The sequence below is a fragment of the Xyrauchen texanus genome, chromosome 13 (genome assembly GCF_025860055.1).
Source record: "Xyrauchen texanus isolate HMW12.3.18 chromosome 13, RBS_HiC_50CHRs, whole genome shotgun sequence".
NCBI classification, from domain to species: Eukaryota; Metazoa; Chordata; class Actinopteri; order Cypriniformes; family Catostomidae; genus Xyrauchen; species Xyrauchen texanus.
The window spans coordinates 9983820-10009616 of NC_068288.1; the positions used below are offsets into that span (position 1 = coordinate 9983820).

The 25797-nt window shown below is 38.6% G+C and overlaps 2 protein-coding genes, 1 long non-coding RNA gene and 1 pseudogene across 6 annotated transcripts; 2 read left to right on the plus strand and 2 right to left on the minus strand.

Moving 5' to 3' along the window:
* Positions 1-1724: 1724 nt before the first annotated feature.
* LOC127653532 (integral membrane protein GPR155-like) lies at positions 1725-10208 on the plus strand. Of its 4 annotated transcripts, none has more exons than XM_052140227.1 (7): positions 1742-2002; positions 2141-2284; positions 2861-2998; positions 8067-8120; positions 8206-8541; positions 8653-8891; positions 8989-10208. In XM_052140227.1, exons 4-7 carry the CDS (start codon positions 8072-8074, stop codon positions 9433-9435), a joined length of 1071 nt encoding a protein of 356 aa, XP_051996187.1. In that variant the 5' UTR covers positions 1742-2002; positions 2141-2284; positions 2861-2998; positions 8067-8071; the 3' UTR covers positions 9436-10208. The 4 variants fall into 4 exon arrangements, with proteins under 4 accessions (XP_051996190.1, XP_051996187.1, XP_051996188.1 ...); XM_052140228.1 differs by having other exon boundaries at positions 2866-2998; XM_052140229.1 differs by lacking the exon at positions 2861-2998.
* On the minus strand, positions 5728-6860 carry LOC127653534 (glutathione S-transferase Mu 3-like). The gene has a single exon (XM_052140231.1). The coding sequence runs from the start codon at positions 6779-6781 to the stop codon at positions 6122-6124; it is 660 nt and encodes a 219-aa protein (XP_051996191.1). The 5' UTR covers positions 6782-6860; the 3' UTR covers positions 5728-6121.
* Positions 10209-10415: 207 nt separating the features above from the next.
* LOC127653537 (uncharacterized) lies at positions 10416-11174 on the minus strand. The gene is made up of 3 exons (XR_007971824.1): positions 11143-11174; positions 10635-10734; positions 10416-10550 (listed from the first exon to the last, which is right to left on the minus strand). It is a non-coding gene; the product is annotated as an uncharacterized LOC127653537 (long non-coding RNA).
* Positions 11175-12768: 1594 nt separating this feature from the next.
* Positions 12769-19706, plus strand: LOC127653536 (obg-like ATPase 1; annotated as a pseudogene).
* Positions 19707-25797: the final 6091 nt, after the last annotated feature.

The following is a 25797-nucleotide window of genomic DNA, read 5'->3' on the forward strand; positions in this document are numbered from 1 at the left end:
CACCGAAGCTCCAGGATTGCACTGTGTATTCACTAAAAATGTAAATGAAAGCATCTCTTGTTATATTAAAGATATTCGCATAAGATGACATATTTTGCATCATTATTGGCCCTTTATTTATACTATACTGTACCACTATTACTCCCCTGGGTGCAGCTTGTTAATCTTGCTGTAATATTTTTTCAATGATTGTTAATCATTTAAAAAATATATATATTTTCAGACAAATTTATAGCTCCATCAATATTCAATCAAATAAATATATATTTTCATCATATGCTTTGTGTCCCCTTTTTCCCCCAATTTGGCATGCCCAATCCCAAATACGCTCTAGGTCCTTGTGATGGTGTTGTGACTCGCTGAATCTCAGTTGCCTTGTTGAGGCTCACGCTATTCTCTGTGGCATCCATTAACAACTTAGCACGCACCCCACATTATAGTGACCACGAGGAGGTTAACCCAACTTTACTCAACCCACCCTAACTACCGAGCCAATTGGTGGCTTAGGAAGCCTGACTGGAGTCACTCAGCAAGCCTTGGATTTGAACTTGTGACTCCAGGTGTGGTAGTCAGCATCTTTAGTACCCTTCTTTAATCTTTAACCTACAGTTTCAAATCCTGGACTGAATGGCACTTGATGCCATTCAGTTGTTAATGCAAGATATACCACTGTAATATGGGCTACTATATTACAATATGATGCTATATTATATTATGTATAACTATACTAATATAACTATAGATATAATACTATAATAAAATATAAAACATTTTATTAATTATCATTCATTTATATTTATAGTCATTTTTATTTTGACTGAAATTAATTTGGTTACGGTTAGAAAATTATCCATTATTGGTGAATTAATATATATCAGCAGCAACACGAAGCCCATTCCGCTAGCACGCAAGACTGTGACCAATCACATGTGAATAACCCACGAATATGAGCATGCTGTACACCTCTCCACCAATCATCGCCATGACCAGACGAGATAAGGCGGGGTTTGTCGACGCTATAGGCGGACTAAAGCGTCAGTCAACCAGTTATTTGACATTGGAAAGCAACGGAGTGCCGAAGCGCTTGAGATGCTGAAATCAGAGTTAAAGCATGGATGTTTCGGACTTGTTTTTATTCGAAATGATATGTAACCACTGATATATATATATATATATATATATATATATATATATATATATATATATATATATATATAGGTCAGTGCATGTAACCCGTTTATCGATCAAAAGACAGAAGACTTATTTTCTACTGTAAATAGCATACAAGATTTAGAAGAGTTAAACATATCCGGATGTTATTGTACAACAACAAGAACAATAATATTAATTTATTTTTGTTATTTTTAATAATATTATTGTTAATAACAAAGATAATAATAGCTTATGTATTTTAACTATAACAATGGTTTATGATTTACTATTAACCACTTATTTTCACTTGGTATTTTTTCATTATGTACGCGTAATTTATACAGTATGTGGTATTTTATACATAATTTGATATATTTTGTTTTTTAATTTGGCCAGTATCCTTAATAAATAATAATATTTTTAAAATTTAATTTAATACATCTAATCTTTTGTATTTTTTACAATTGTTTTTAAAAATGTTGTCATTTTATTTGGTAAGTATTGACGAGCTGTCAGTATTCAGGATATCATAAAGGCACTTAATGCTAGGTTACTCAAATCCTTAACCATTAGGTTACTACTTGCGACCAGCATAAGTGATTAGGTATTCATGTTTTAGTTTCTGGTGTGGTAAAGCATTTCCAATGTGTTTCTGTAAAATGTTATGTTTGTGTTGTCCAGGCTAATTATGCCGTTGATGTGTAAGGACATGGTGGAGCTGTTGGATGCTGGTAATACCAGCTCTGTGATTCACTCCAATCTGTCTGACAATGTGTTCCTGTATGGGGTCTTCCCTACCACTCCCAGTGTGGCCATCTATGCTGCCCAATACAATATGAAGCTTGAGGTGGTGAGTGTAGAAAACATGTATATTGTTTTTCACTGATTGATATGCTGAATGAGTCACTGGAGGTTGTTTCTGCAAATGTTACACAAACATGGAGTCTAGACGGATCAGAACATGTTTTTGTGTGTGTTGTGACCTCAGGTGGTCAACAGCACATTCCTGTCTGCACCCATCATGTATGCGTCGGCATGGTTACTGACTATTCCATGGATGGAGGCAACATCCCTGGTGAAGGAGCTACAGAATGTGAGCTTTAACATCAGCAGTGTCAGCCTCATAGCCCGGGTGAGTGTGTGTGGGTTGGTCTGTGCTATCAGATTTTAGACTTTGGAGGTGTTTTTAAATGATGAAAAAATGTGGGGGGAAAAGTTGAAGCTGGAAAAAAATAGAAATGTGCCTACTTGTAATTATATTCTGTTCTGTTCTCTTCAGGGGTTGATCCTATTCCATTATATTTGATTATCGTATCTTCTCTTCTGGTTCTGTTCTGATTTTGTTGTGGTTGTATTCTGATCAATTCTGTTCTCTTCTGCTCTTTTCTAGTTCTATTCTGTATTATTCTATTCTGTTCTATTCAGTTGAATTTTACTTTGATCTATTCTATTTTCTTCAGGTTCTATTTAATTATTTTCAGTTTCTATTCTTTTTTCTGTTCTCTTCTGATTCTCTTCTATTCAGTTCCTGACCATTGTATTGTATTCTTTTTATTTTGGTTGTATTCTGCTTTGAATACAACCAAAAAATATTTTTGTATTCCATGGGCCCATTCCTGGCCACCTAGTTGAGAACCACTGGATTAATCTTAACTCTAACATTACTATTTCTGGCTGTAGTTTCAGTACCTACTTTGTGTGTGTGTAGGCTAGCTGCTCTGTGTGGTTTTGCTCAGGATGAAAGCCCTGAGTCCACTGTTGTGCCAGAAGAGATTCGTCTTACTTGTACACAGTTTGTACGATACCACAAAGATCAGTGCATTCACGATATAGTTCACAATCGAGGGTAAGTTTGTGTGTAAAAGGTCATATGCTGACATTTTTATGTTTTGTTAAATGTTGTTGGGTAGCATGTTATTCTCTATAGATATTCACGTTTTTGGTTTTGATTTTGCACATTCTTTATATCTTTCCATGTGCAACATTTTTCAGTTGTTGATCACAAACACATACATCCTTATTATTAGTTTCATTATTGTTTATTCATAGTAGTGTAGTACAGAAAGGGGAGGAAATAATTGGTTGAACCATCACCCTCCCGCTGTCATGTTAAGAACGCATTACGAGCCGAATTCAACTTATTTCATCTTAGTTATCCCACCAATATCGGTACTTTTGGTTTCAGAATAAAAAACTAATTCTGAATTAATTGCTGTATCTGTTTCTATCACTTTTGTCTCAGTGGGTCTTCTGAATCTCTCACAGCACCAGTGGGCAAATCCTTCCTTAGATTGACAGGTGTACTCACTAGTGCATGAGCAGCGAGTTCACTCACTCCTGTGTGTGGGCGTAGCCAGAGATGGGAAGGCGTGGCCTTGCTGTCACAGCAGCACTCAGCTGCAAAAGAGTGGTGTCTTACAGTATGTGACACATCTGTATGGTTTCCAACGCCCTGGAATTTTGCTTCAGAAGCGGTGATGTCGTACATGGATCATTACTGTTTGTGATATGACACACAACATTTAAGAGCCCTTAAACTTTTCTGTACATTCAAATACACGCACGCACCCTATATATGCTGATATTGATATATTTGCTCTTCATTATATATTTAGCTTTTTTTCCCTTCCATTAAAGTTGATAACAGATTAGAAAAACTCATAGCTTTATCTTTAATTCACAGGGGTCCAGGTTTTAAAGCTCTTTTTGTTCTTCTTTGTGCTTTTATGAAAGTTTACCACAGTTCTTGGATGGGATCCAGGGTTTAACTGTGGTATTAGTAAAATATGGTAATCACAGTTAAAACCATGCTCATCATTACTATGGTAAGATGTAATTATAGTTTCTTAAAACAAGCAAACTATGAATTTGTAATGAAAACAATATTGTAAACACATGTAGACAACAACTTATATTCCCTTAATATACAGTATTTATACTATATAAAATAGCCTACATCAAAAAAGGTTGTACAAAACAAATATTCTTTTTAAATTAATTATTTTGTCTAATGACATTTACCAACAATGCTAGGACTACCCCTAAAAAAATCAGGGCATAATGATGAAATCAGGTGGTTGATATTTATATAGTAATTAACATGGTGTATGTAAACAGAAGAAACAGAAGGTTTAATTCTTAAGACTAAATTCTGGCTCAAGAAAAACTAATTGTGGTTAAAAAAGAAAATTAAAACATGTTGAAAATGTGTTCTTAACATGAATTTGTAATGTGAAGTGATGTTATTTTTACAACAAATATTTCCAGTTCTCCATATTTTTTCACACACAAAATCTGAAATAATCTATAATAGAAAACGCTCTTATAGAGACAGGGTTAAAAGGAAAATGTGAAAACAACACAAATACTGATTATCTCATCATTCTTTGCATTTTTATTGCTAAAACAAAGTATACAAATTAACACAAATATATACACAAAACAGCCAGAGTGTCCAAATTCATTCATCAAATGTGCTATTTCTATGCTTTTTTATTAACAATATTTCGCTCCTGAAGGAATTAAATTTGGCCTGGAGACTGACAATTTCATCTTATGTACAAATATTCCTAAAAATAACAATAATTTGTGGAATGAAAAATACATCTATTATTATTCTTATTAGTATTAGTATTATAACCATCATCAGAATAATGTAAACAAATGCCAAAATCCTTCAGCCTAAACACAAAATCAGTTTTCTTTCTAATTAAATTAGCCATATAAATCCCAAAAACCTTTGTGTTTATAGAATGGTAAGAAAGATTTTTTTTTTAATAAACACAAATCACAGAAATAGTCTAATAGTATCTAATTAAAATCTTCAGTACACTTTAAGCTGGATATGTATGTAACATTTTAAATGTGACTTATTTTACCTAAACAATATTTATTGTTCCAATATTTGCTTTGTTCCAGTTTTTTTTTCTTCTTTTTTTTTTATACAGATGTCCATAATAAACTTTTACTGGTAGCTGTTTCACCTATGATTGTTAGTTCAGTTGTGTTTATGTATGTCAATATCTCCTATAAACAAACTATGTTTCACATATGCGGCCTCGCATCACATTAACTTTTTGAGGTATGGCATCAAACAGAGCACACTCTTGCATAACTGGCATTGCAAAGTTGTCCAAAAATTCAAATGTACTTCTTTACATACTACACTGGTGTCCTCATGGGTGGTCTACGTCTGCTAGTCTACGTCTACCCTTACGTCATTACATTGTAACTTGTTTTGACCAATCAGAATGTGAGGATTCTGGATTCTTCCGGTATGCACGTTCTCTCTCATCCGTCGAAAGGCTTGTTCGACTTCATGCAGCTCTGCGCAGACCGATCGGCGGCTGACTTGAAGCAGTGCATGCCGGTTAGAAATTTTGTCCGACTTGATACAGCGCCGACGCCGACTGTGACGTATGCAATCAAAGTACCGCGAGAGCGATTCGAGAGTAGCCGGAGGACTCAGCCAGCGCAGCTTCTCTTTTTTTTTTTTTTTAATTTTAAAATGCAATCAGTTTAATTTGTCAACATCAATTAAGGGCATTTTTTAAATTCAATGAACAAAAAAGGTTGACTCAAATTAAAGAATTGCATTTAATGTTTATTCCGTGTTACAACTCTAATGTAAAGACTTCAAACAGCAAAATCTCTAATAAAACAGTTAAATGCTTTTCCTTTTTATTGAATCAAAGGTGCAAAATTATCACTAAATGGGTTTAATTCAAATATAAGTGCTTTTCAACTGCATTATTTCTATAGACAGCAAGAATTCTGACAGTTTTGTAATGTTTTCAATAATTGATGCCTAATTGTAACACAGAACTGTAACCAATTATCCTTATATTGCTCACTTATCAGTAAGATTTAATACAGTGGTACCAAAGAATATTCACCACATGTGCACTGAAAATCATTTAACTAACATATACTGGTACTGTAACCATGAAGAATATATATCTTGTAATTTTCACTCCTTCTTGTTTCCCCATTTGGCCATCTTGTTGTTTACAGGTGTTTTCATGAACTTGCTTGACTTCATGTATGCTACAATCTTCTCCAAACTCTCAAAACGATCCAGAAAACATCTTAGGTTTTTGTAGTCATCCAGGCATGTGGGCTCAAACATACGGTGCTGATCCAACAATTCAAACATGATGAAGTCCACAAATGTGATCTTGTCTCCAGCAAACCATTTCCTGTCACCAAGAAATTCAGAAAACTGCTTGAGAGATCCTGGCAGTGACTCATTGTAACACGGTTTGATTTTGTCAAAGTCTCCATAACAGAGCTGGACAAAACCATTCCTGAAGTCCATTGCCTGATTCTCCAAGATGTCAACTCTCACCTGCTCTTCTTCAGTTTCCCCACACAGGTTGTGTTTGCGGGCGATGTATCTCATTATAGCATTGCTTTGGACTATTTTCCTGTCACCGTCCTCTAGGTAAGGCAAATTAGGAAAGTCTATTCCAAGTTTGCTTTTCTCATCAAACCAGCAACTTTTGTCATAGTTGGGAGCTTCACCACAAGAATACATTTTTTCCTCATACTTAGTTCCAGTGTATTCCAACAGCAGACGGATTGGTTGAGCAAGCCCACGTATATCCCAGTAAGCTAATTTCATTGCCATCTTGCAACAACAGTGTACCGCTTGTATGATTCCCTATGCAATGCAAGCTGTGGAGACTAGGCAGAGTGCGCGAGATCCTAAACTCTGTGTCTCAGCCAGCGCAGCTGCACAGGTTCTGATGACGACACAACTGATCCACGATTGGCCGGATTCACTGACAACACCGATGACGTGCGTTTCAAGTTTATTGCGACTTTTAAAACAGTTCAATACCTTTTTATGTCGTCTTTATCTTAAAAATCATATTTATTAGATATTGTTTTACTGTATTTACTTTATTGTTAATAAAGGGTTTGTGTATGTTTATTTTGCATGACTTTCTTTTTCATACAGACCTTTTACAGTATTCGGCTGCATAACCTATTCAAATGAGCATTTTTAATAACTCAAATGTTAATCTTAAAAACATACAATCTAATGTGGTCATAAATGTATGCTCCAGTACAAATGATGCATAATACATTGTTCTTCCATTTGTTCATATGGTTTCTTCATATTCTCTAGTTTATTTTGCTGTGGTCATACTTCACCTGCATGTGGTTAACAAACTGCTAACAACTTGCTATATCTTCAACTTAACAACAGTACAACATTCTGTTCACTTTCAAAGAGTTGGTCTAAATCACAATATAAATCCAACAGAATTGTGCTTTTCTGTATATGAAAATGAATGGTGTTTTGTCTCAAATGTTAAAAAGAGCTCATCTGGAGGGTACTGTAAATCCTGTTGCTGAAACCTTTTTTTTTTATAGGTTACTTTTATGATTTTGTATTAGCAGAAACACCCATGTCAAACTGCTAAAGTATATATCCAATATGTTATCTTGTTTTGGAAGACCCCCTTCCAAAACACCACTTATACACACACATCTCAAAAGTGTGTTAATACCATGGTCCATGGTTAATACATAAAGTTACTTAATCACTAAATCATGAAAACAATGGAAATCACTGCTAATTAATGTTGAGCCAAAACTGAAAGTTGACTTAAAAGGGTAATTGCATTTGTTGCTAACTATTAGTAATAATGAATGGAACTGGTGTTGGCTATGGTCCCATGGTTCCTTAGGATATATAAAGAACCTGCACTACCCTATGTAACACACAACAAAATGGACAACGTAACCATTAATGTGTTAGACAGCAAAGGTCATGTTGTCATGCTAACAGTTTCCAATGACATCACTGAAAGGATGAAGAATGGTAAGGAAACTGCAGAACTGTGAAATAATTACAAGGCACCAATGATTTGTGCAAGTGTTTTATTTATCATTTATTCCCCCAGATCAAATGTTCCTTTCTTCTGTCATGGAGCAAGTATCAGCTGTTGAAACAAAAGGTACACATTTACTTAATGACCAAGAATATACTGGAAATATTTCTTGAGTGACACTGACCACATCTACAATCTTCTCTCCAACCAGCTCTCCTCAGTGGCCCAGCTTGTGCTGCAAAGCTCCTCCAACCTCCTATTCCATGTCTCACTACCTCCACTAGGTCGCTGGTACCCCTAAACCTCAGTTTTGTGAAACCACCATCAACCAGCCAGTACCCGATTACTACCACTAGGCCCCCTGTACCACCTCCACCATCAACCAGCCAGTACCCGATTACTACCACTAGACCCCCTGTACTACTTACCTCCACTGTCAAGGACCCACCGCCTGCCACTCTGCAACCTGGTGCAGTGTGTGGAAACCCTTCAGCATCCATTCAACCTTCATCCCCCTCCTTCCAGTCAGACAGGCATGAATCTCAAGGTATTATATCAAATACTGTAAGGAAGATAAATGTCAATACTGTGGTTAAATTACATTTTCTTTGTTTTGTAGTGTTAATCTATTTATCTCCTTATCCCCTCCATTTTACAGAAATAACACATCAAATGACACTATTTCTACTGGACCTTACAAAAACTCACCAGCAACTTTATTTTAGGAACAAAATGGCGTTCTATAAAAAAATACAAAACTCATTCTCACAAAAGGGCTACAACTTGTCAAGTGAAAAAATTCGAAAAAAACTAGCAAACATGTTAACCACTTATAAGAGAGTAAAAGACAGGCGCCGTGCAACTGGGGAGGGGAAGATCACCTGGGAGTACTATACAGTAAGTTGAAGACTGCTTTACTTTATGTTTCTGAAATAACATTGTCATGTCTTACATTGGCCATTTTCATTTTACATTTGAAATCCACCCCCACCAGCTAATGGATGAGTTATTTGGGTCATCGGGGATCGGTACTGCACCACTTGGCACCATTCACTCCACACCTCTAGGTTTGGAAGAGACCTCCACCCAAAGCATGCCCACAACGTCTTCTCTTCAAGACCAGCCAGCAGGTGCTAGTATGGATGAACAGCCAGGAACCTCTACCATACCAAATACAAACGTCACAAGCAGGCAAAGACGACCACAACCCTTACAATTTCTGGAGGCTTACGAAGAGCATGCAGAGAGAAGGACTGCTGTGCTTGAGTCCCTGGTAAGGCCAGATCTGGAGAGATGGTGGCGACTTAAGGAGAGGCGGAGAAGGTCCTTTGAAAAAAAGATGGTGACCAGCTTGGGAACAATTGTGGAGGAGCTGAAGAAAATGGGAAAAAGACAAGAGCAAATTATGCATCTATTACAGAATCCACATGAACCTCAATAAAATGATAATGTAAAGATGTTTTCTCTTTTGATTTACACCTTTCCCCAAAATGTCTACTATGTATTTTTTTTTTTTTATGTTTCCAAAGAACACAATTTCTAATGACAAACTAATTTTGTTCAATAAAATAAATTTCTTTACTTCAACACAAAATCTGTTTTTTTATCATTTGTTGAATATTTCTGTACATTCAAATCTTTACTTTTGTATGTTTAGTATACACATACAAGTTAGATCTGGCCACAAATCTGGTCTCTATAATGACATGCATTAGTGTTGTGGGGTTGCTGGGGGTGTGGTTCATCATCAACACCATCATCTACCACAACAACTTGATCACTGGGCTCTAAACAAAGATAATGCAAAATGCAGCAGGCTGAGACTGCTGAACTGATATTGGAAATGCTTCTCATTTGCAGGCAATGGAGCCTCCTAAACTTAGATTTTAGAATGCCAAATGCATGCTCAATGACCACGCGAGCTGCATTGAGCTTTCTGTTAAAGTATCTTTGCCTAGCAGACAAGTGGCCATTGTCTCTATAAGGCCTCATAAGTTGAGGCAACAAAGGGTAGGCAGAATCCCCAATTATGTGCATTCCTTGTGGAACAAGGGAATGAGGATCTTCTTCAAGAACACGACAAACTTCTGTGAAGCGAAATGCTCTGGCATCATGCCAACTCCCAGGGTAACCCACACTGATGTGACAGAAGCGCCGCTGACTGTCACAAAACCCAGTTAAATTTACAGAGTAAAACTGTTTCCTATTCATGTATGCTAGGGGATTATCACAGTGGGGTCTCAGTATAGGAATGTGACACCCATCCACTGCACATACAGTGTTGGGGAAACCTGCTGCGTCAAACCCTAACTTTGACATTTCCAGTCTTTGACCTCTGGGCCAGGAAATGTGGTGGGCCATGTATGTGTTCACATTGCAACAAAACTCATGGAGATGCTTGGCAAGAGTGGATTTTGGCATGTTGAATCTATCTGCCACCCCACGATATGACTCCTGATTCGCCAATGTCCAAAGGCAGGCAAGAACACTGTTTGTGAGTGGAAGTTTGGTCTGTTGTAAATTCATATAAACAGGACCAAGGGTAGTAATGACATCCTGCAAAGGTAGAAAAATAGGTTATCAAGACAACATGCTAACACTTGTAATAGTTCAATGAATTTTATATTAACCAGTACAAACCTCCACTTGTTCTTTGGAAAGCCTGAAATGACCTCTAAATTCTGAGAGACTGTAGAGAGGGACAACATCCTCCACAAAATTGTCTATTTTTGGAACCATTCTAAATTAGAACAAGAGGAATTGTACTCACTATATACATGTAGCCTAACTGAACACACATGTAGTCAAACATTTATTTTCAGTGTTTTATGTTGAATTGGGATTTTAATCAAATAATTAGTGTATACAGAAGTGTTGAAATTGGAGTAAAACTCCATTATTTCTTTGTCAGTATGAGTAATTCTCTATTTAAACCAAAATAATAATAATTATTATTAAAAGGCAAGCAACAGTAGCTATTGATTACAAAAGCCACCCATTACATCAGTAATACATTGCAAAGACTTTAGATACAGTATTTTTATTCAACATATAATTTGCAGATTCTAGGTATAGTAACTTTAAAACTAAATTGATAATGTGTAATTTGTTTAAATAGATACTTCTTACATTTAACCATTTAACTCACCTTCGTTGCTCATTGTGCCCAATGTCATGCAAAAATACAGGTGAAACTCGAAAAATTAGAATATCGTGCAAAAGTTCATTAATTTCAGTAATTCAACTTATAAGGTGAAACTAATATATTATATAGACTCATTACAAGCAAAGTAAGATATTTCAAGCCTTTATTTGATATAATTTTGATGATTATGGCTTACAGCTTATGAAAACCCCAAATTCAGAATCTCAGAAAATTAGAATATTACATGAAATCAATAAAAAAAAAAGGATTCTAAATACAGAAATGTCGGCCCTCTGAAAAGTCTATTCATGCATATGTACTCAGTACTTGGTTTGGGCCCCTTTTGCATTAATTACTGCCTCAATGCGGCGTGGCATGGATGCTATCAGCCTGTGGCACTGCTGAGGTGTTATGGAAGACCAAGATGCTTCAATAGCGGCCTTCAGCTCTTCTGCATTGTTTGGTCTCATGTCTCTCATCTTTCTCTTGGCAATGCCTCATAGATTCTCTATGGGGTTCAGGTCAGGCGAGTTTGCTGGCCAATCAAGCACAGTAATACCATGGTCATTGAACCAGGTTTTGGTACTTTTGGCAGTGTGGGCAGGTGCCAAGTCCTGCTGGAAAATGAAGTCAGCATCTCCATAAAGCTTGTCTGCTGAAGGAAGCATGAAGTGCTCTAAAATGTCCCGGTAGACGGCTGCGTTGACTCTGGACTTAATAAAGCACAGTGGACCAACACCAGCCGATGACATGGCTCCCCAAACCAACACAGACTGTGGAAACTTCACACTGGACTTCAAGCATCTTGGATTGTGTGCCTCTCCATTCTTCCTCCAGACTCTGGGACCTTGGTTTCCAAATGAGATGCAAAATTTGCTCTCATCAGAAAAGAGGACTTTGGACCACTGAGCAACAGACCTTTTCTTTAGCCCAGGTAAGATGCTTCTGACGTTGTTTGTTGTTCAGGAGCGGCTTGACAAGAGGAATATGACATTTGATGCCTCAGTCCACTCCTTGTGAAGCTCCCCCACACATTTGAATGGCCTTTTCCTGACAATCCTCTCCAGGCTACGGTCATCCCTGCTGCTTGTGCACCTTTTTCTTCCACACTTTTCCCTTCCACTTAACTTTCTATTAATGTGCTTTGATACAGCACTTTGAGAACATCCAACTTCTTTTGCAATTACCTTTTGAGGCTTTCCCTCCTTATGGAGGGTGTCAATGATGGTTTTCTGCACAACTGTCAGGTCAGCAGTCTTCTCCATGATTGTGAATTCAACTGAACCAGACTGAGAGACCATTTAAAGGCTCAGGAACCCTTTGCAGGTGTTTTGGATTAATTAGATGATTAGAGTGTGACACTTTGAGCCTACAATACTGAACCTTTTCACAATATTCAAATTTTCTGAGATTCTGAATTTGGGGTTTTCATAAGCTGTAAGCCATAATCATTAAAATTATATCAAATAAAGGCTTGAAATATCTTACTTTTCATTGTAATGAGTCTATATAATATATTAGTTTCACCTTTTAAGTTGAATTACTGAAATTAATGAACTTTTGCACGATATTCTAATTTTTCGAGTTTCACCTGTAATGGAATTTCTATCGCTTCCAGCTCGCCTGCGATAAAGCAAGCAAACACCACGTGATCTGCCATGACTGACGTAATTGCAGCAAACTACGGGAGCCACAACGTGTCCGGCTTCATATCTCCGTTTGCAGATCCTCCCCGCCTGCACGCGGCAACTCTCGCAGATCGGTTACATCCAGCAGCAGCTGATGTCGAACACATCTGAAGTGTGGAGCACTGTGTGTTCAGAGACATTTCTCTTCCGCTGACATAGATTGCGTAAAATAAAGGTGATTTAAATGTACAATGTTATATCATTTCTAAATGAATCGCGAGGACGTGCTATTTCCGTTTAAATTGTCTGTTTACTTTGCATATGGGCCCATTCATATGACCGGCTTGCTAACCTGCTCCACACAGCAATTAATTGGGCAGAAAGGTATTGATGCTCTGGATGCACATACAGTGATATGAATCAAGCATGCCTTCTTTTACTTGTCCAGGGAGTGACATATATTTAGCTCCTCTTAAAGTAAATCAGGCCGGTCAGTTTACACTTCATGCAAATGCTATTTTGGGATACTATTGGGGTGTCCACTGCCATTGCACTCACTGCCGTGAAATGGCAGCTAGCTACTAGCAACACGTTGTCTGACTCTTACTGCATTTTAATTATGCAAAACACACTCCATACGTAATATAGAGAGTACTGACAGCATTTAAACATGGCTCCCAAAAAGGTTTGGTAGCTGTACATGGTTATGTAGCTGTGAATGGTTAATTATATAATGTGGCATTAAACTGAAAATAACTGCTTGTTTTCCCCACACATGCCTCCACCCCTGGCTGGATGTTTCGGGACTTCTCTGAAAATAGGAATTGTTGGATTACCAAATGTAGGGTATGTGTTGCTCTGAGATGGCATTATATCTTTTGAAGATATTTTGATTGTGCTACAGGAAAAGTATCAGATTGATCAAGCATGAATGCGTGGCACAGATTTTGTGTGCTTTATTTTCATCTGTCCTGCTACTCTGTGGGGAATTATTAGAAGGATGATGACTCATGATCTCAGTCCATTATGAGAATGACATCATCATTTTGCCACAGGTTGGGCAGTGTTTTTTGATTGGCTACACAGTGGCACTTGCATATATGTATTTGTTTATTTATTTGTACCTGAGAAATTAATTTCCAATTTGAATGTCCAACATTCCAATCCTCTGCATCAATTGATTTGATTGTGATTTTAGAAAGTCTACGTTCTTCAATGTTCTGACAAAGAGTCAGGCAGCGGCTGAGAATGTTCCCTTTTGCACCATCGACCCAAACGAGAGCCATGTGCCCATTCCAGATTTACGCTTTGACTTCCTCTGCTAGTACCACAAACCGGCCAGGTGCCCACATCATGTCTACTTAATGCAGTTGTCAGCACCACAAAAATCTTCTGCTCCCTGTCGTCATAGCTCTGTTTCTCTTTGCCAGTAAGGTTCCAGCATTTCTGAACGTGGTGGATATTGCTGGCTTGGTGAAGGGGGATCATGCAGGGCAATGCCTTCCTTTCCCACATCAGTGCCTGTGATGGCATCTTTCACATGACACGTGAGTAGATCACTATTTTGACCTGGTGTGTTTTGGGGTTTTGTGGAATTCGTCTATACGGTTTGCCTTGAAGCACTGAGCATGGGAAATTTACATTTGTAGGGACATTTGAATTCAGAACCTGACATGTAATTTGGCAAAATTGTATGTTGATTAGCAGAAAGATGTCAGTGTAGTAGGAACACATCTGTCTTTTTAATTAATTTTGAAATGATTAGGTTGAACTGTTTCACACATTGAACTCAATGAAACCAAATTTGTAAAGTATAAGTTAACGTAGGAATAAAATAAAACAAAAACCCTCCAGAAAAAATCTAGACATGGTTTAAACCATTGGAGTTGTATGGATTACTTCTTTGTGTTTTTTGGAGCTTTTAAGTTCCGGCCACCATTCACTTTCATTGTATGGAAATGGAGCTGAGATATTCTTCTAAAAATATTAGTTTGTGTTTTGCAGAAGGAAGAAAGACATACATATCTAGGATGGCATGAGGGTGAGAAAATGATGAGAGGTGAGATATTTTTGGGTGAACTATCCTGTTAACCTCTGAAATGTTATAGTATGTGATATAATGCACTTCATAAATGTGGCCATTTGAAATTCAAAAGCAGTAATGTTTTGACAAAGTGAGTGTATGTATATTTCTGATGTGCCTTCCAGAATAATGCTTATTGATAAAGTGAAAATAAAAAGCCCTTTGATATGTCCTTGGATGCTATAAAATCTGACTTTTTAGAATAGGTTCAGATCTCATGTGTGCTTGATAAACAGTGCAATATCCTTTAATATTCCATTATAGCGGTTTAAAAAAGTAAAGTGTAAACATTAACTGACAGTTTAGAAGGGGTTTTGTTTCTTTCCTAATTACATGATTTTTCCCATTGTATGGCTTATATTTGCATAGAATTGCTCAGAAAGAATTCAATATGTTCAGTACTGTGCAAAGGTCTTCGGCACATAGGATGCTTCACAAAAACATTTGTCTTAAGATGGTTATTTATATTTTCAGCTATAGTGTGTAAATAGGAAATATACATTTTAGACTCCCAAAAATTTCTTTTGCAAATAGAATAGAAGAACAGTGAACCCTGCAACAGATGGCAGTGCCCCCACAGTGCCCCCCACTGAACATTGTGTCAGTCTGGGATTACATGAAGAGACAGAAGCAATTAAGACACCCTAAATAGATAGAAGAACTGTGGCAAATTCTCAAAGAAGCTTGGAACATCCAATCTGCCAACAACCAAGAAAAACTGTGTCCAGGTGTACCTAGAAGAATTGGGGCTGTTTTGAAAGCAAAGGTGGTCACACCAAATATTGATTTAGCTTTTTTATGTTTACTGGACTTTGTATGACATTAAGTGATAAATGAAAAGTATTTATGTCAATATTTTTGAAGACATCCTCACTATGCAACATTTTTCCCAAGTGCCTAAAATGTTTACACAGTACTATATGCATGATTTGTTCCATACATTTGATTGTGTAGGGAAAAAAATTTGCTTATCTAAAGGGTTGTTTGAATTTATATTTTAACTGTGTGTAGGACTTTTCGAGGATGAAGACATAATCCATGTTGAGGGCTGTGTTGACCCAGTGAGAGACATTGAGATTATTCATGAAGAGCTGAGGATGAAGGATGAAGAGATGATCGGATCAATAAGCTGGAGAAAACCCCCGTCAGGGGAGGAGACAAAAAACTCAAACCGGAATATGTAAGTAACAACATATCCCAGTCTGCATTAGACCACCGTAGATATAACAGAGTTGAACTACTATTTATTTGTTTAACCATTCCCTCTGAATGCAGGACATCATGTGTAAAATAAAATCCTGGGTGGTTGATGAAAAGAAACATGTTCGTTTCTACCATGAATGGAACGACAAAGAGGTTAGAATCTTAATCTTTTTTTAACCTACGATTGAACCTGATTATGACCCCAACAGATTGTAGCTGTTTATTTTGTGTTTTTTTTCCAGATTGAAGTCTTGAATAAGTATCTCCTCTTGACATCCAAGCCAATGATCTACTTGGTCAACCTCTCAGAGAAAGATTATATCAGGAAAAAGAATAAATGTTGAGACAATTTTAAATGTTCTTCCGCTATTGTTAAATATTTCCTGAATTGGTGTTTTGCATCTTGTGGACCATGTAAATGCTCACGATCCAGGTGCACTAGTCATCCCGTTCAGTGGGGGATTGAGAGCAAATATCAGAACATGACTGATGATGAGAAACAGAAATATTGTGAGGAGAACAAAACACAGAATTTGCCCTGATTTTTTTCAGTTTCTGTTTTCTCAACATGTTTTCATGTGCTCATGTATACAAGAAAATAATACTATTAAAACACTTATTGTTTTGTTGTAAAGTGTAATTTGCTCTTAATGGTGATCTCAGAATTTGCACATTTTGGAGACTTTTTCAATTTTGTTTTAGTATATTGACTAAGTTCATCAAGAGTGGGTATGCAGCCTTGCAGTTGGAGTACTTCTTCACAGCAGGACATGATGAAGTCCGTGCGTGGACCATTAGGGTGAGAAAAACACATACATTTAATTCTCTTTCAGTCAGTTTAGATCAGCCTCCCACAGCAGTGTGGCCGGGGTCTACACATTTGCAGACAGTATGGCGTTGCTCAGCTGTTTCAAACTTCTTTTTGGTTCTGAGAGAATAACAAAAGCACTTCGCCTTGAGTGTGTCAGGGCCTTTAGTGATGGGATTGGAGAATTGGTTTTCAATAAGAACATTTACAAAAAAAAAGATTAAATAAATACTAGAACAAAGTGGTTTTCATTACTTTCGGTTCTGTTAACAGTTCTCAAACGTTCGATTTACATTCAATCATTTAGCAGATGCTTTTATTCAATGTGACTTCAAAAAACGAGGAACCTCACAAGCAAGTTGTCATACGTAAGCTTATAATATCTGCAGTATCGCACGATTCCGATTCCCGTGCGAATGACTCTTAAGTGCCTTTTCTTTTAAGTTAATCAAAAACGTATGAATCAGCTGTAGCGGTTACTTCACTTGAAATGATCAAAAATGTATTACTGTTATATTCCCATGAGACTCTTTCACACAGTCTTAATCATAGTAAACATGTGCAAGCTATCCCATTTTTGCAAACATTTGAAATTGTATATGTGTTTTGTGTTTTTATACACCTTACAGAAAGGCACAAAGGCTCCGCAAGCAGCTGGAAAGATCCACACAGACTTTGAGAAAGGCTTCATTATGGCTGAAGTCGTGAAGTATACAGACTTAAAAGAAGAGGGCCGTGAAAGTGCAGCCAAGGTGAGAAGTTTTTATGCTGTGTTTGAAACTGTTTCTTAGAAATTTCCAGAAAGTTCTCTCTGTCTTTCATTGGTTATACAATCAAATTGTCCCACCTCAAACTCATGTTATTGGTTTACGCAGTGCTGCTGTCTGGCTTTAAGGACTGCACAAACAGAAGGATGTTTTATTTTTTTATCCTCTTTTTCTCCCAATTTGGAATGCCCAATTCCCACTACTTAGTATGTCCTTGAGATAGTCAAGAGATAGTCAATCCGCACATCTTATCACGTGGCTTTTGTGCATGACACCGCGGAGGCTCAAATGATGTGGAGGCTTATGCTACTCTCCGTAATCCACGCACAAATTACCACGTGCCCCATTGAGGGTGAGAACCATTAATTGCGACCACGAGGAGGTTACCCCATGTGACTCTACCCTCCCTAGCAAACGGGCCAATTTGGTTGCTTAGGAGACCTGGCTGGAGTCACTCAGCAAACCCTGGATTCTAACTTGCGACTCCAGTGGTGGTAGTCGGCATCAATACTCGTTGAGCTAACAAAGCCCTCACTGAAGAATGTTTTTATAGTGTTACACTTTTATGTAAGGTCAACAAATTACATATTTGATTCTGCATATTAAGCTGAAATAAGAAGAACTATTAGAATTTTTACATTGAAAAAATTACCTACACCAGCTTTATGATAATAATGTTGAATATAAAATTAATAATTTTGTTGAATACTTGCAGTCTGCAGGAAAGTACAGACAACAGGGACGTAATTACATCGTGGATGATGGTGACATCATCTTTTTCAAATTCAACACACCTAATCAGCCCAAAAAGAAGTGATGTCATCATGAAGGGACTTGGAGGGACTACACTATAGGCCTGTTAGCGGTATTGGGTGGCATCTGAGTCTTCATTTTTGACATTGGAACATTAAAAAAAACAATAACACATAAGTGGTGTGAAAGTTTATTTTTAATTTATTATTTTGGCTGATGGCCATGATTAAGTTAATGGCAGGTCTGGTTACAAAAGCTGCATGTCACACAGCATAACATCAGGCAGGTTATTCTAATAAACTCTTCCTCAGATCAAAATGTGTTCTTTTGAAAGTTATTTCCCAGTGGTTCTTCACATTTAGAACAATTTAATTAATCAAAGGATATGAAAAGGTATACCATGCATAAAATATCCCTACTGTAATTCAGACACAACTGAAATTGCTTTAGGTTGCCATGAAACAAAGGCTATGTTTAGAACAGTATACTACTATTGTTATTACTATTGCTGCAGTATACAGTATGTATACTGTGTGCAGAGTATATTAATTTCTGTATGTGCATTTGCCAAAATGAGCAGTATACAAAAGTACTTACTGTGTTCCACTATGCAATGTTCTCAACTTGACCTTCCATTTCCTTTGTAATAGATGAACTGGAAGTAACATCAGTCACATTTCTTTCTCCCGTGAATCATCATTTGATCAGAGTGCCAAATGTTTAGATATTTTAATATTCAATTGCAATTCAAATGCAAAGATGATAACGACTCGGTTACTAACGTAACCTCGGTTCCCTGAGAGGAGGGAACGAGTATTGCGTAAGTAGCTTACGCTATGGGAAAACTCCGTTTCTCGAGAAATATTGAAGTCTTTATGTAAAACGCATTGCAGCTGCACAGCAGACAGTAATGAGCGAGGCAGCTCGGTCATTGGCTGTGCTGCGGCAACTGCTCGAACCAATGACGGGCGACTCTGAACGCTGACCAATGGGCGCTACGTCGCAGCTCAGAGCCCGCCGAAATTAGCATAGCCAGGCTATATAATGGGCACCCGTCATACGAAGTTCCTTTAGGTTCAATCGACTGAAGCTGAACTGACCAAGCACAAGCACGGCAGCTTATGCAATACTCGTTCCCTCCTCTCAGGGAACCGAGGTTACGTTAGTAAGCGAGTCGTTCCCTATCGAGAGGTCTCTCCTATTGCGTAAGTAGCTTATGCTATGGGAACACCATGTAAAACGCCGTGCGTGCTGACTTCGCTCTATAAAGCCAGAGGCAGATGCCTGAGCCTTAAAGCAAAGTGATTATTCCACGAGCCGGCCAACGGCGAAGCTACATAATGGGATAGTATAGAGCCCTTCCAAGGTGGTCCATGGTGGGCGCTCATAGTACAAACACAAGCACATATCTTATGTACTGAGTTTTCTATGTGCTGATATGCATAAAAAATCCTTTAAGTCAGTCAGAGACGGACCTTGTAAGGGAGGAGATAATGCTCAGCATATACATACTCCAGTCATTCTACAGTCAGGCTGATAGAATGTTGGAATGCAATGAGGGGACCCGTAGGTTATAAAACCTGATAAATGTCGAAGGCGAGGCCCAGCCCGCCGCCGCACAAATATCTTAAATGGGTATCCCACTCGACCAAGCCCACGAGGAGGCCATGCTCCTCGTAGAGTGAGCTCTGACGCCTAAGGGGCATTGAAGGCCCTTGGCTTCATAAGCTAGCGCTATAGCATCCACTATCCAGCACGATATTCTTTGCTTTGAGACTGCGAGACCTTTAGTGCGGCCGCCAAAGCATACGAATAATTGTTCCGTCTGTCTGAACAGGGCAGAACGTTCCAAATATACTCTTGAGCGCCCTGACGGGGCAGAGTAAATTAGCGTCGCTTTCATCTGCTGGGGACGATAGCGCTGCCAGAGATATCACCTGTGCTCTGAAGGGTGTGGAGAGCACTTTAGGAATATACCCGTGCTTTGGCCTAAGGACAACTCTGCAGTCGTTAGGTCCAAATTCCAGGCAAGCAGTGCTTGATGACAGCGCGTGCAGGTTGCCCACTCTCTTGACTGAAGCGACGCCAGCAAGAGCGCAGTTTTGCTGTTTAAGGTGCACGGTTCGGAGAGGTTCTAACGGGGCACTCTTGAGTGCGTCCTTACTTTCGTCTCGACCACCGCTGAAAAGCGGGGTGGTCTGCGAGCGAATTGAAGTGAGTAACCGTGTTTTATTATGTTCAAAACCCATTTTGGCATGTCGGGGATTTTTTCCCAGGCTTTTGCTCGCACAGATATGGGCTGAATGTTGGCTGGGGGCGTGTCGCAGTGACGTATGGGCCCCACCGGCAAATTGCCTTGTGCTAACACTGAGTTTACAGCTCCCAGAGGCGCAGGTGCGCGCTGAGCAGCCGTGTTGAGTGCCGAGTGCAGGGGTGCGTGTGAGCTTACAGGCATGCACGCTATCTCCGTAATGCTCGCATCGTGAGCTGGAGAAATGTTTGAAACTGTATAGACAGTGTTTACAGGTGGGGGTGCATACATTGTAATAGGCACGCGCGCCACTTTCATAAAGCTTCCCGCTCTTAGCGGGGAGTTTCTTGGCTCGCGCTTCGCATCTGTGATGCTTGCGGCATGAGCCAGAGACCTGTTTGGAACTGTATGGGCAGCGCTTATGGGTGGGGGTGCATCTACTGTGGTAGGCACGCGCGCCACTTTCATAAAGCCTCCCGCTAGCGGCGGGGTTTTTGGCCATGCATACAGTGTTTGTGTGTAGGGGTGCGTGCAGGACAGCAGGCACGCGCGCTACATTTATGGGGTGTCCAGCTCGAGCTGGGAAAGTATTCGGCACTGTTTGGACAGTATTGATATGTGGGAGTGCGCACTTTAGTGTGGACACGTGACCCCTTAGTGACACAGGCAGAAAATGACTCTTGTGATTTCTGTGTGTTGCCGTTAAAACAGCGTTTGATTGCAGGTGAGCGAGTTCTGTGACTGGCCCATTGACTGCTGTACAGACATTTCCAGCCGCCTGTAAGGGGACTGGGTAATGTTTTACACGATTTGCTCGCTGCAGTGAAGCGTTCAGCGAACTCTCTTACCGTGCTGGTGCCCGTGCTCGTGTCCGCTAATGTCGACGGCGCGGGGTCGAAGGCCGAGCCCGGCCAGTCGTCGGATGCAGCGCCAATTGGAAAGGCTGTCATCCTTTTCACCGTCGTCCCCTGGCGCGCCCGAACGAGATGAGACCCACCACTCTGTTGGAGGGGTGCTGGTCCGTCTGCGTGAATTGGACTGGCGGCGGGGAGTTCTCGGGTGGTGGTGAAGCACGCGGGGACTGGCCCGGCGTGACGTCACTGAAGTCCGCGTGCTCTGGCGGCCTCCGTGAGCGGCACTTTTTCTTGCGCGGCTCGAACAGAGGGGACGGCAGCACGGTGGTAGCAGGCTCGTTCGCGGCGAAGGCGGCGAAGCGAGTGCGCGGCTCGTTGAGGCCCAGGGAGTCACATTCGGGGCATCCGCCTCGAGTGAAAGCATCTTCTGCGTGGTCAGGTCCCAGGCAGCGAGTGCAGATAATGTGACGGTCCCTGTCAGGAAGAAGGCCTCTGCACGAGGCGCAGGTCGAAGGCATTTGGAACAACGCCTCGAATTTGCTCTTTTACTAAATACAAAAAGTGTCGCAAAGGCGAACACTTGCAAAGTAGCTTAGTAAAACGGATATAGTGATGCGCGCCGGATGGCGTAGCAGAAGGCTTCGAAGGCGGCTGAAGGCGCCGGCGTCCTCTTAGCAGTCCTGCTGTAGGCTTGTCAACGGCGGGCGAAAGACTCCAACAATCCGGAGGATCCAGCGAGGAGGTCTTCGCTGAAGGAGATTAAATCTAAAGGAACTCGTATGACGGGGTGCCCATTATATAGCCTGGCTATGCTAATTTCGGCGGGCTCTGAGGCGTTCAGAGTCGCCCCGTCATTGGTTCAAGCAGTTGCCGCAGCACAGCCAATGACCGAGCTGCCTCGCTCATTACTGTCTGCTGTGCAGCTGCAATGTGTTTTACATAAAGACTTCAATATTTCTCGAGAAACGGAGTTTTCCCATAGCGTAAGCTACTTACGCAATAGGAGAGACCTCTCGATAGGGAACTGGACATCATTCCTTGAAAGAATTGTGGAATTTGGTTTTCACTAGTGGCAATGTTAATCTCTAATGTGATTGTAACTAGTAAAGCCTTTTAAGACCATTTATAACTTTTCATTTTATTTATATCTGAAATCTATTTCCAGATGCCTTAAATTAACATTGTCACTAGTGAAAACCAAATTCCACAATTATTATTTTTTTTTTCATACTTTTTTTTTGTTGCTAGATGTGATTCAGTTGTTGAAGTAACAATGTAACGTGTTTTTCTACTTGGCCTAAGTAGTGCATTGCTGATATTTGCATTTTATTGTATTAATTTAAAGAAATTAATTATATATGTCTGTAATTGCATTTTAAACATGAGTAAATGACACCAAGTTGTGAAATTCTGCTGGTGAAAGAACATTTACATACATTGAAATCAAATGTTTTTATATCAAGAATGGATAATTGCGCATGTTATGACGGTTTTACTTGTATAAACGCAATAACTGATATCAAATTTGCAATTTTAACTAGTTATCATTGCATTGCTGGTATAAAAAAATGGCATTTTAACCATTCACAATTGAATTATAGTTATTAATAATGTATATCCTGCACATGATTAAATGTCGAAAGGGGTTTGGGATGCTGAGAAGGATATAGCAGCGAGCATTGCTCAAAAAAGGGGCGGAAGCTACAAACCGCCATTAAAGGTACAGGAGCCCCTTTACCTAACCTTGAGGGGAAGTGACGTTCCATTTTGGAGTAACCCCGCCCTCTTTGGGGGGATCCGCCCCCATTTGGAGGTCTCTGGCCTGCAGCTACAGCGGATGCTCCCTCTAGCATTCGTGAGAAGGCTGGTCTTTCTCTGTGAGAGGTGAGGTGCTTGTTATTATGATGAAACATGGGTCGAAAATGTTCACTGAAAGCGGTGAAGTCATCACAACTATGGAATAATAGAAATGGAATTATGGGAATTATGTTGTGATTAAAAAAATCCAAAATAAATAAAATCTGTTATATTTTAGCATCTTCAAAGTGGCCACACTTAGCCTAGAATTTGCAGACATGTACTCTTGACATTTTTCTCAACCAATTTCTTGAGGTATCACCCTGGGATGCTTTTTAAACAGTATTGAAATAGTTCCCATCTATATGCTGGGCACTTATTGGCTGCTTTTCTTAATTATTCGGTCCAATTCATCCATTTCAAAAACTTTTTTTTAATTAAAATAATAATTTTTATCTACAAAACAAATTTCAATAATTTAAGCATATGCCTTCAGATCAAAAGGTCACGGTAGTGTGTATGTATGTATAAATTATATATATATATATATATATAAGATATTTATTAAGATTAATTCCTCGCTCTTGTGTTTTCTCAGAATATTTTAATTTGTAGCTTACATTTTGCAGAGAAATGAACAAAGCAAGATGCGGTTCAGGGAATATACAGACTTAACGTAGCCTACGGTGCATCCAAAAAGATGAGCATTCATGCAAGTGAATTATAACCGCTACAACAGTAAGTAAATTATCAATAATAATAACAAATAAATTGGAAAATATTATTGCATTTAATATTTAATATAAGACAATAAGTATTTACATGGCAGCGAAGAGTAGCCTATTCATGGTCAGATCATCCGGTCAGGTCTGGTAATCTGGCATACCGGCATTTTTTAATTGCAATTATATGCAAATTATATATATTTTTTTTTTTTCAGTATATACTGTATTTCCAACTGCAACTTACTGTAGAAACTGTTTACAGTATGTTACTGTCAAACTAAGCTGTATTCTTTAAGAAAAAATGAGCGGGAAATAATTACAGTAGTTTACTGTTAAATTGCATGAGAACTGGCCCAATCTCAAACCTGCACATACACAATTTAGAGGATCAATTTGTGGTATTGTTCAGTGATCTATTCTCAAAAAGACGAAACCCAGGAGATGTCTTCTTTTTGACTGAATCAGGTGAGCACCAAAAATCACATTAAACATCTTTTAGCAGTTTATAATTTTTTCAAACATTCATCATTTCACAATGTAATGATAAACATTCTCAAACAGTACTAGCATGAGTTAAAACAGCCATTCTGTTTAGTATTGAAGTAAGCACTCACAAGTTTTGAAATACTAAGTAACCAAATTGCCTTGTCTGTGAACAAATGTTGTTTTTACACCTGTCAAACGTGTGCAACTCATTGGACGCACCGTTTTTTGTTGATGTTGATGCACTGCAGAGTGATACCGGAAACTTTATTTGGCACGTCCATCTAAAATAAAGTTACATTATGTACAAATATAACGTGTCAAAGTTTTGATCAGAATTGTATTCAAGATACAAGAAACTTCTATGTCAGTCTTTTTCTGAATGATGCTCAACCTTGTTTGTTGAGAGTGTATTCTCTCCCTTGTAGTTTAAATGTCATGCTGATATAAAAACAAGATTAAAGTTTCATGATGTTAATTGAATGGACTTTTATGTGTGTAGTCATAATTTATCTTTATGATAACATTTATGTGATATTTGAGTTGTCATTGTGTAACGTGCTCAACAAGCCATGTGATAAAATGCGCGGATTGACGGTCTCAGATGTGGAGGCAACTGAGATTCGTGCTCCGCCACCCCTATTGAGGCGAGTCACTACGTCATGAGGACATAGAGCACATTGGGAATTGGGTATTCCAAATTAGGGAGAAAAGGGGAGAAGAAAAAAAAAAAAGACACCCCTTTATTCAGCATTGTTGTTTATATCGTACTTCTAGGGTACTTACCATAACTTTTTTTTTCTCCAGCAAATCACTTTGTCATTAAAATAATAAAAAAAAAAATAAAGTGACAATATCTTGTTGGAAAAGAGGGCAATGGCTCAATTATGATAAACAATAAGCATTTTTTATTGTATAATATATATATATATATATATAGTTTGGGAGTCAGTAAAACAAAATGTATCAACTACAGTTTCAAAAACATTAAACGTGATCAATTAGAGAGAAAAGTATTCCCAGACACCTTTAAAAAACCTGATGGAATTGATAATAACAATGAAATACTCTGGTATAACTGGTATTTTCAAATGTTAAAGAAACCCTTTATTAGAAAATAATTAGAAAACCAGTTATTGTAAAAAAAAGAAGGGGGATTTGTGTTTGTATATATCTCTAAAGTTCCAAATAAAACAATGATGAGAAGAAAATTAATGTAAAGTCCAAGACAAAAGTATTGTTTTGTTTTTATTGAACATAAACAAAATATACATCTACAATGGCATTATATTCATACATGAAAACA

Excerpts from the sequence above, each read along its gene's own strand:
- LOC127653534 (XM_052140231.1), bottom strand. The coding sequence starts at position 6,781 with ATGGCAATGAAATTAGCTTACTGGGATATACGTGGGCTTGCTCAACCA.
- LOC127653532 (XM_052140227.1), top strand. The coding sequence starts at position 8,072 with ATGTTCCTTTCTTCTGTCATGGAGCAAGTATCAGCTGTTGAAACAAAA. Across the intron at positions 8,121-8,205 it reads ATCAGCTGTTGAAACAAAAG|CTCTCCTCAGTGGCCCAGCT; the intron begins GTACACATTTAC and ends CTCTCCAACCAG. Across the intron at positions 8,892-8,988 it reads TCACCTGGGAGTACTATACA|CTAATGGATGAGTTATTTGG; the intron begins GTAAGTTGAAGA and ends CACCCCCACCAG.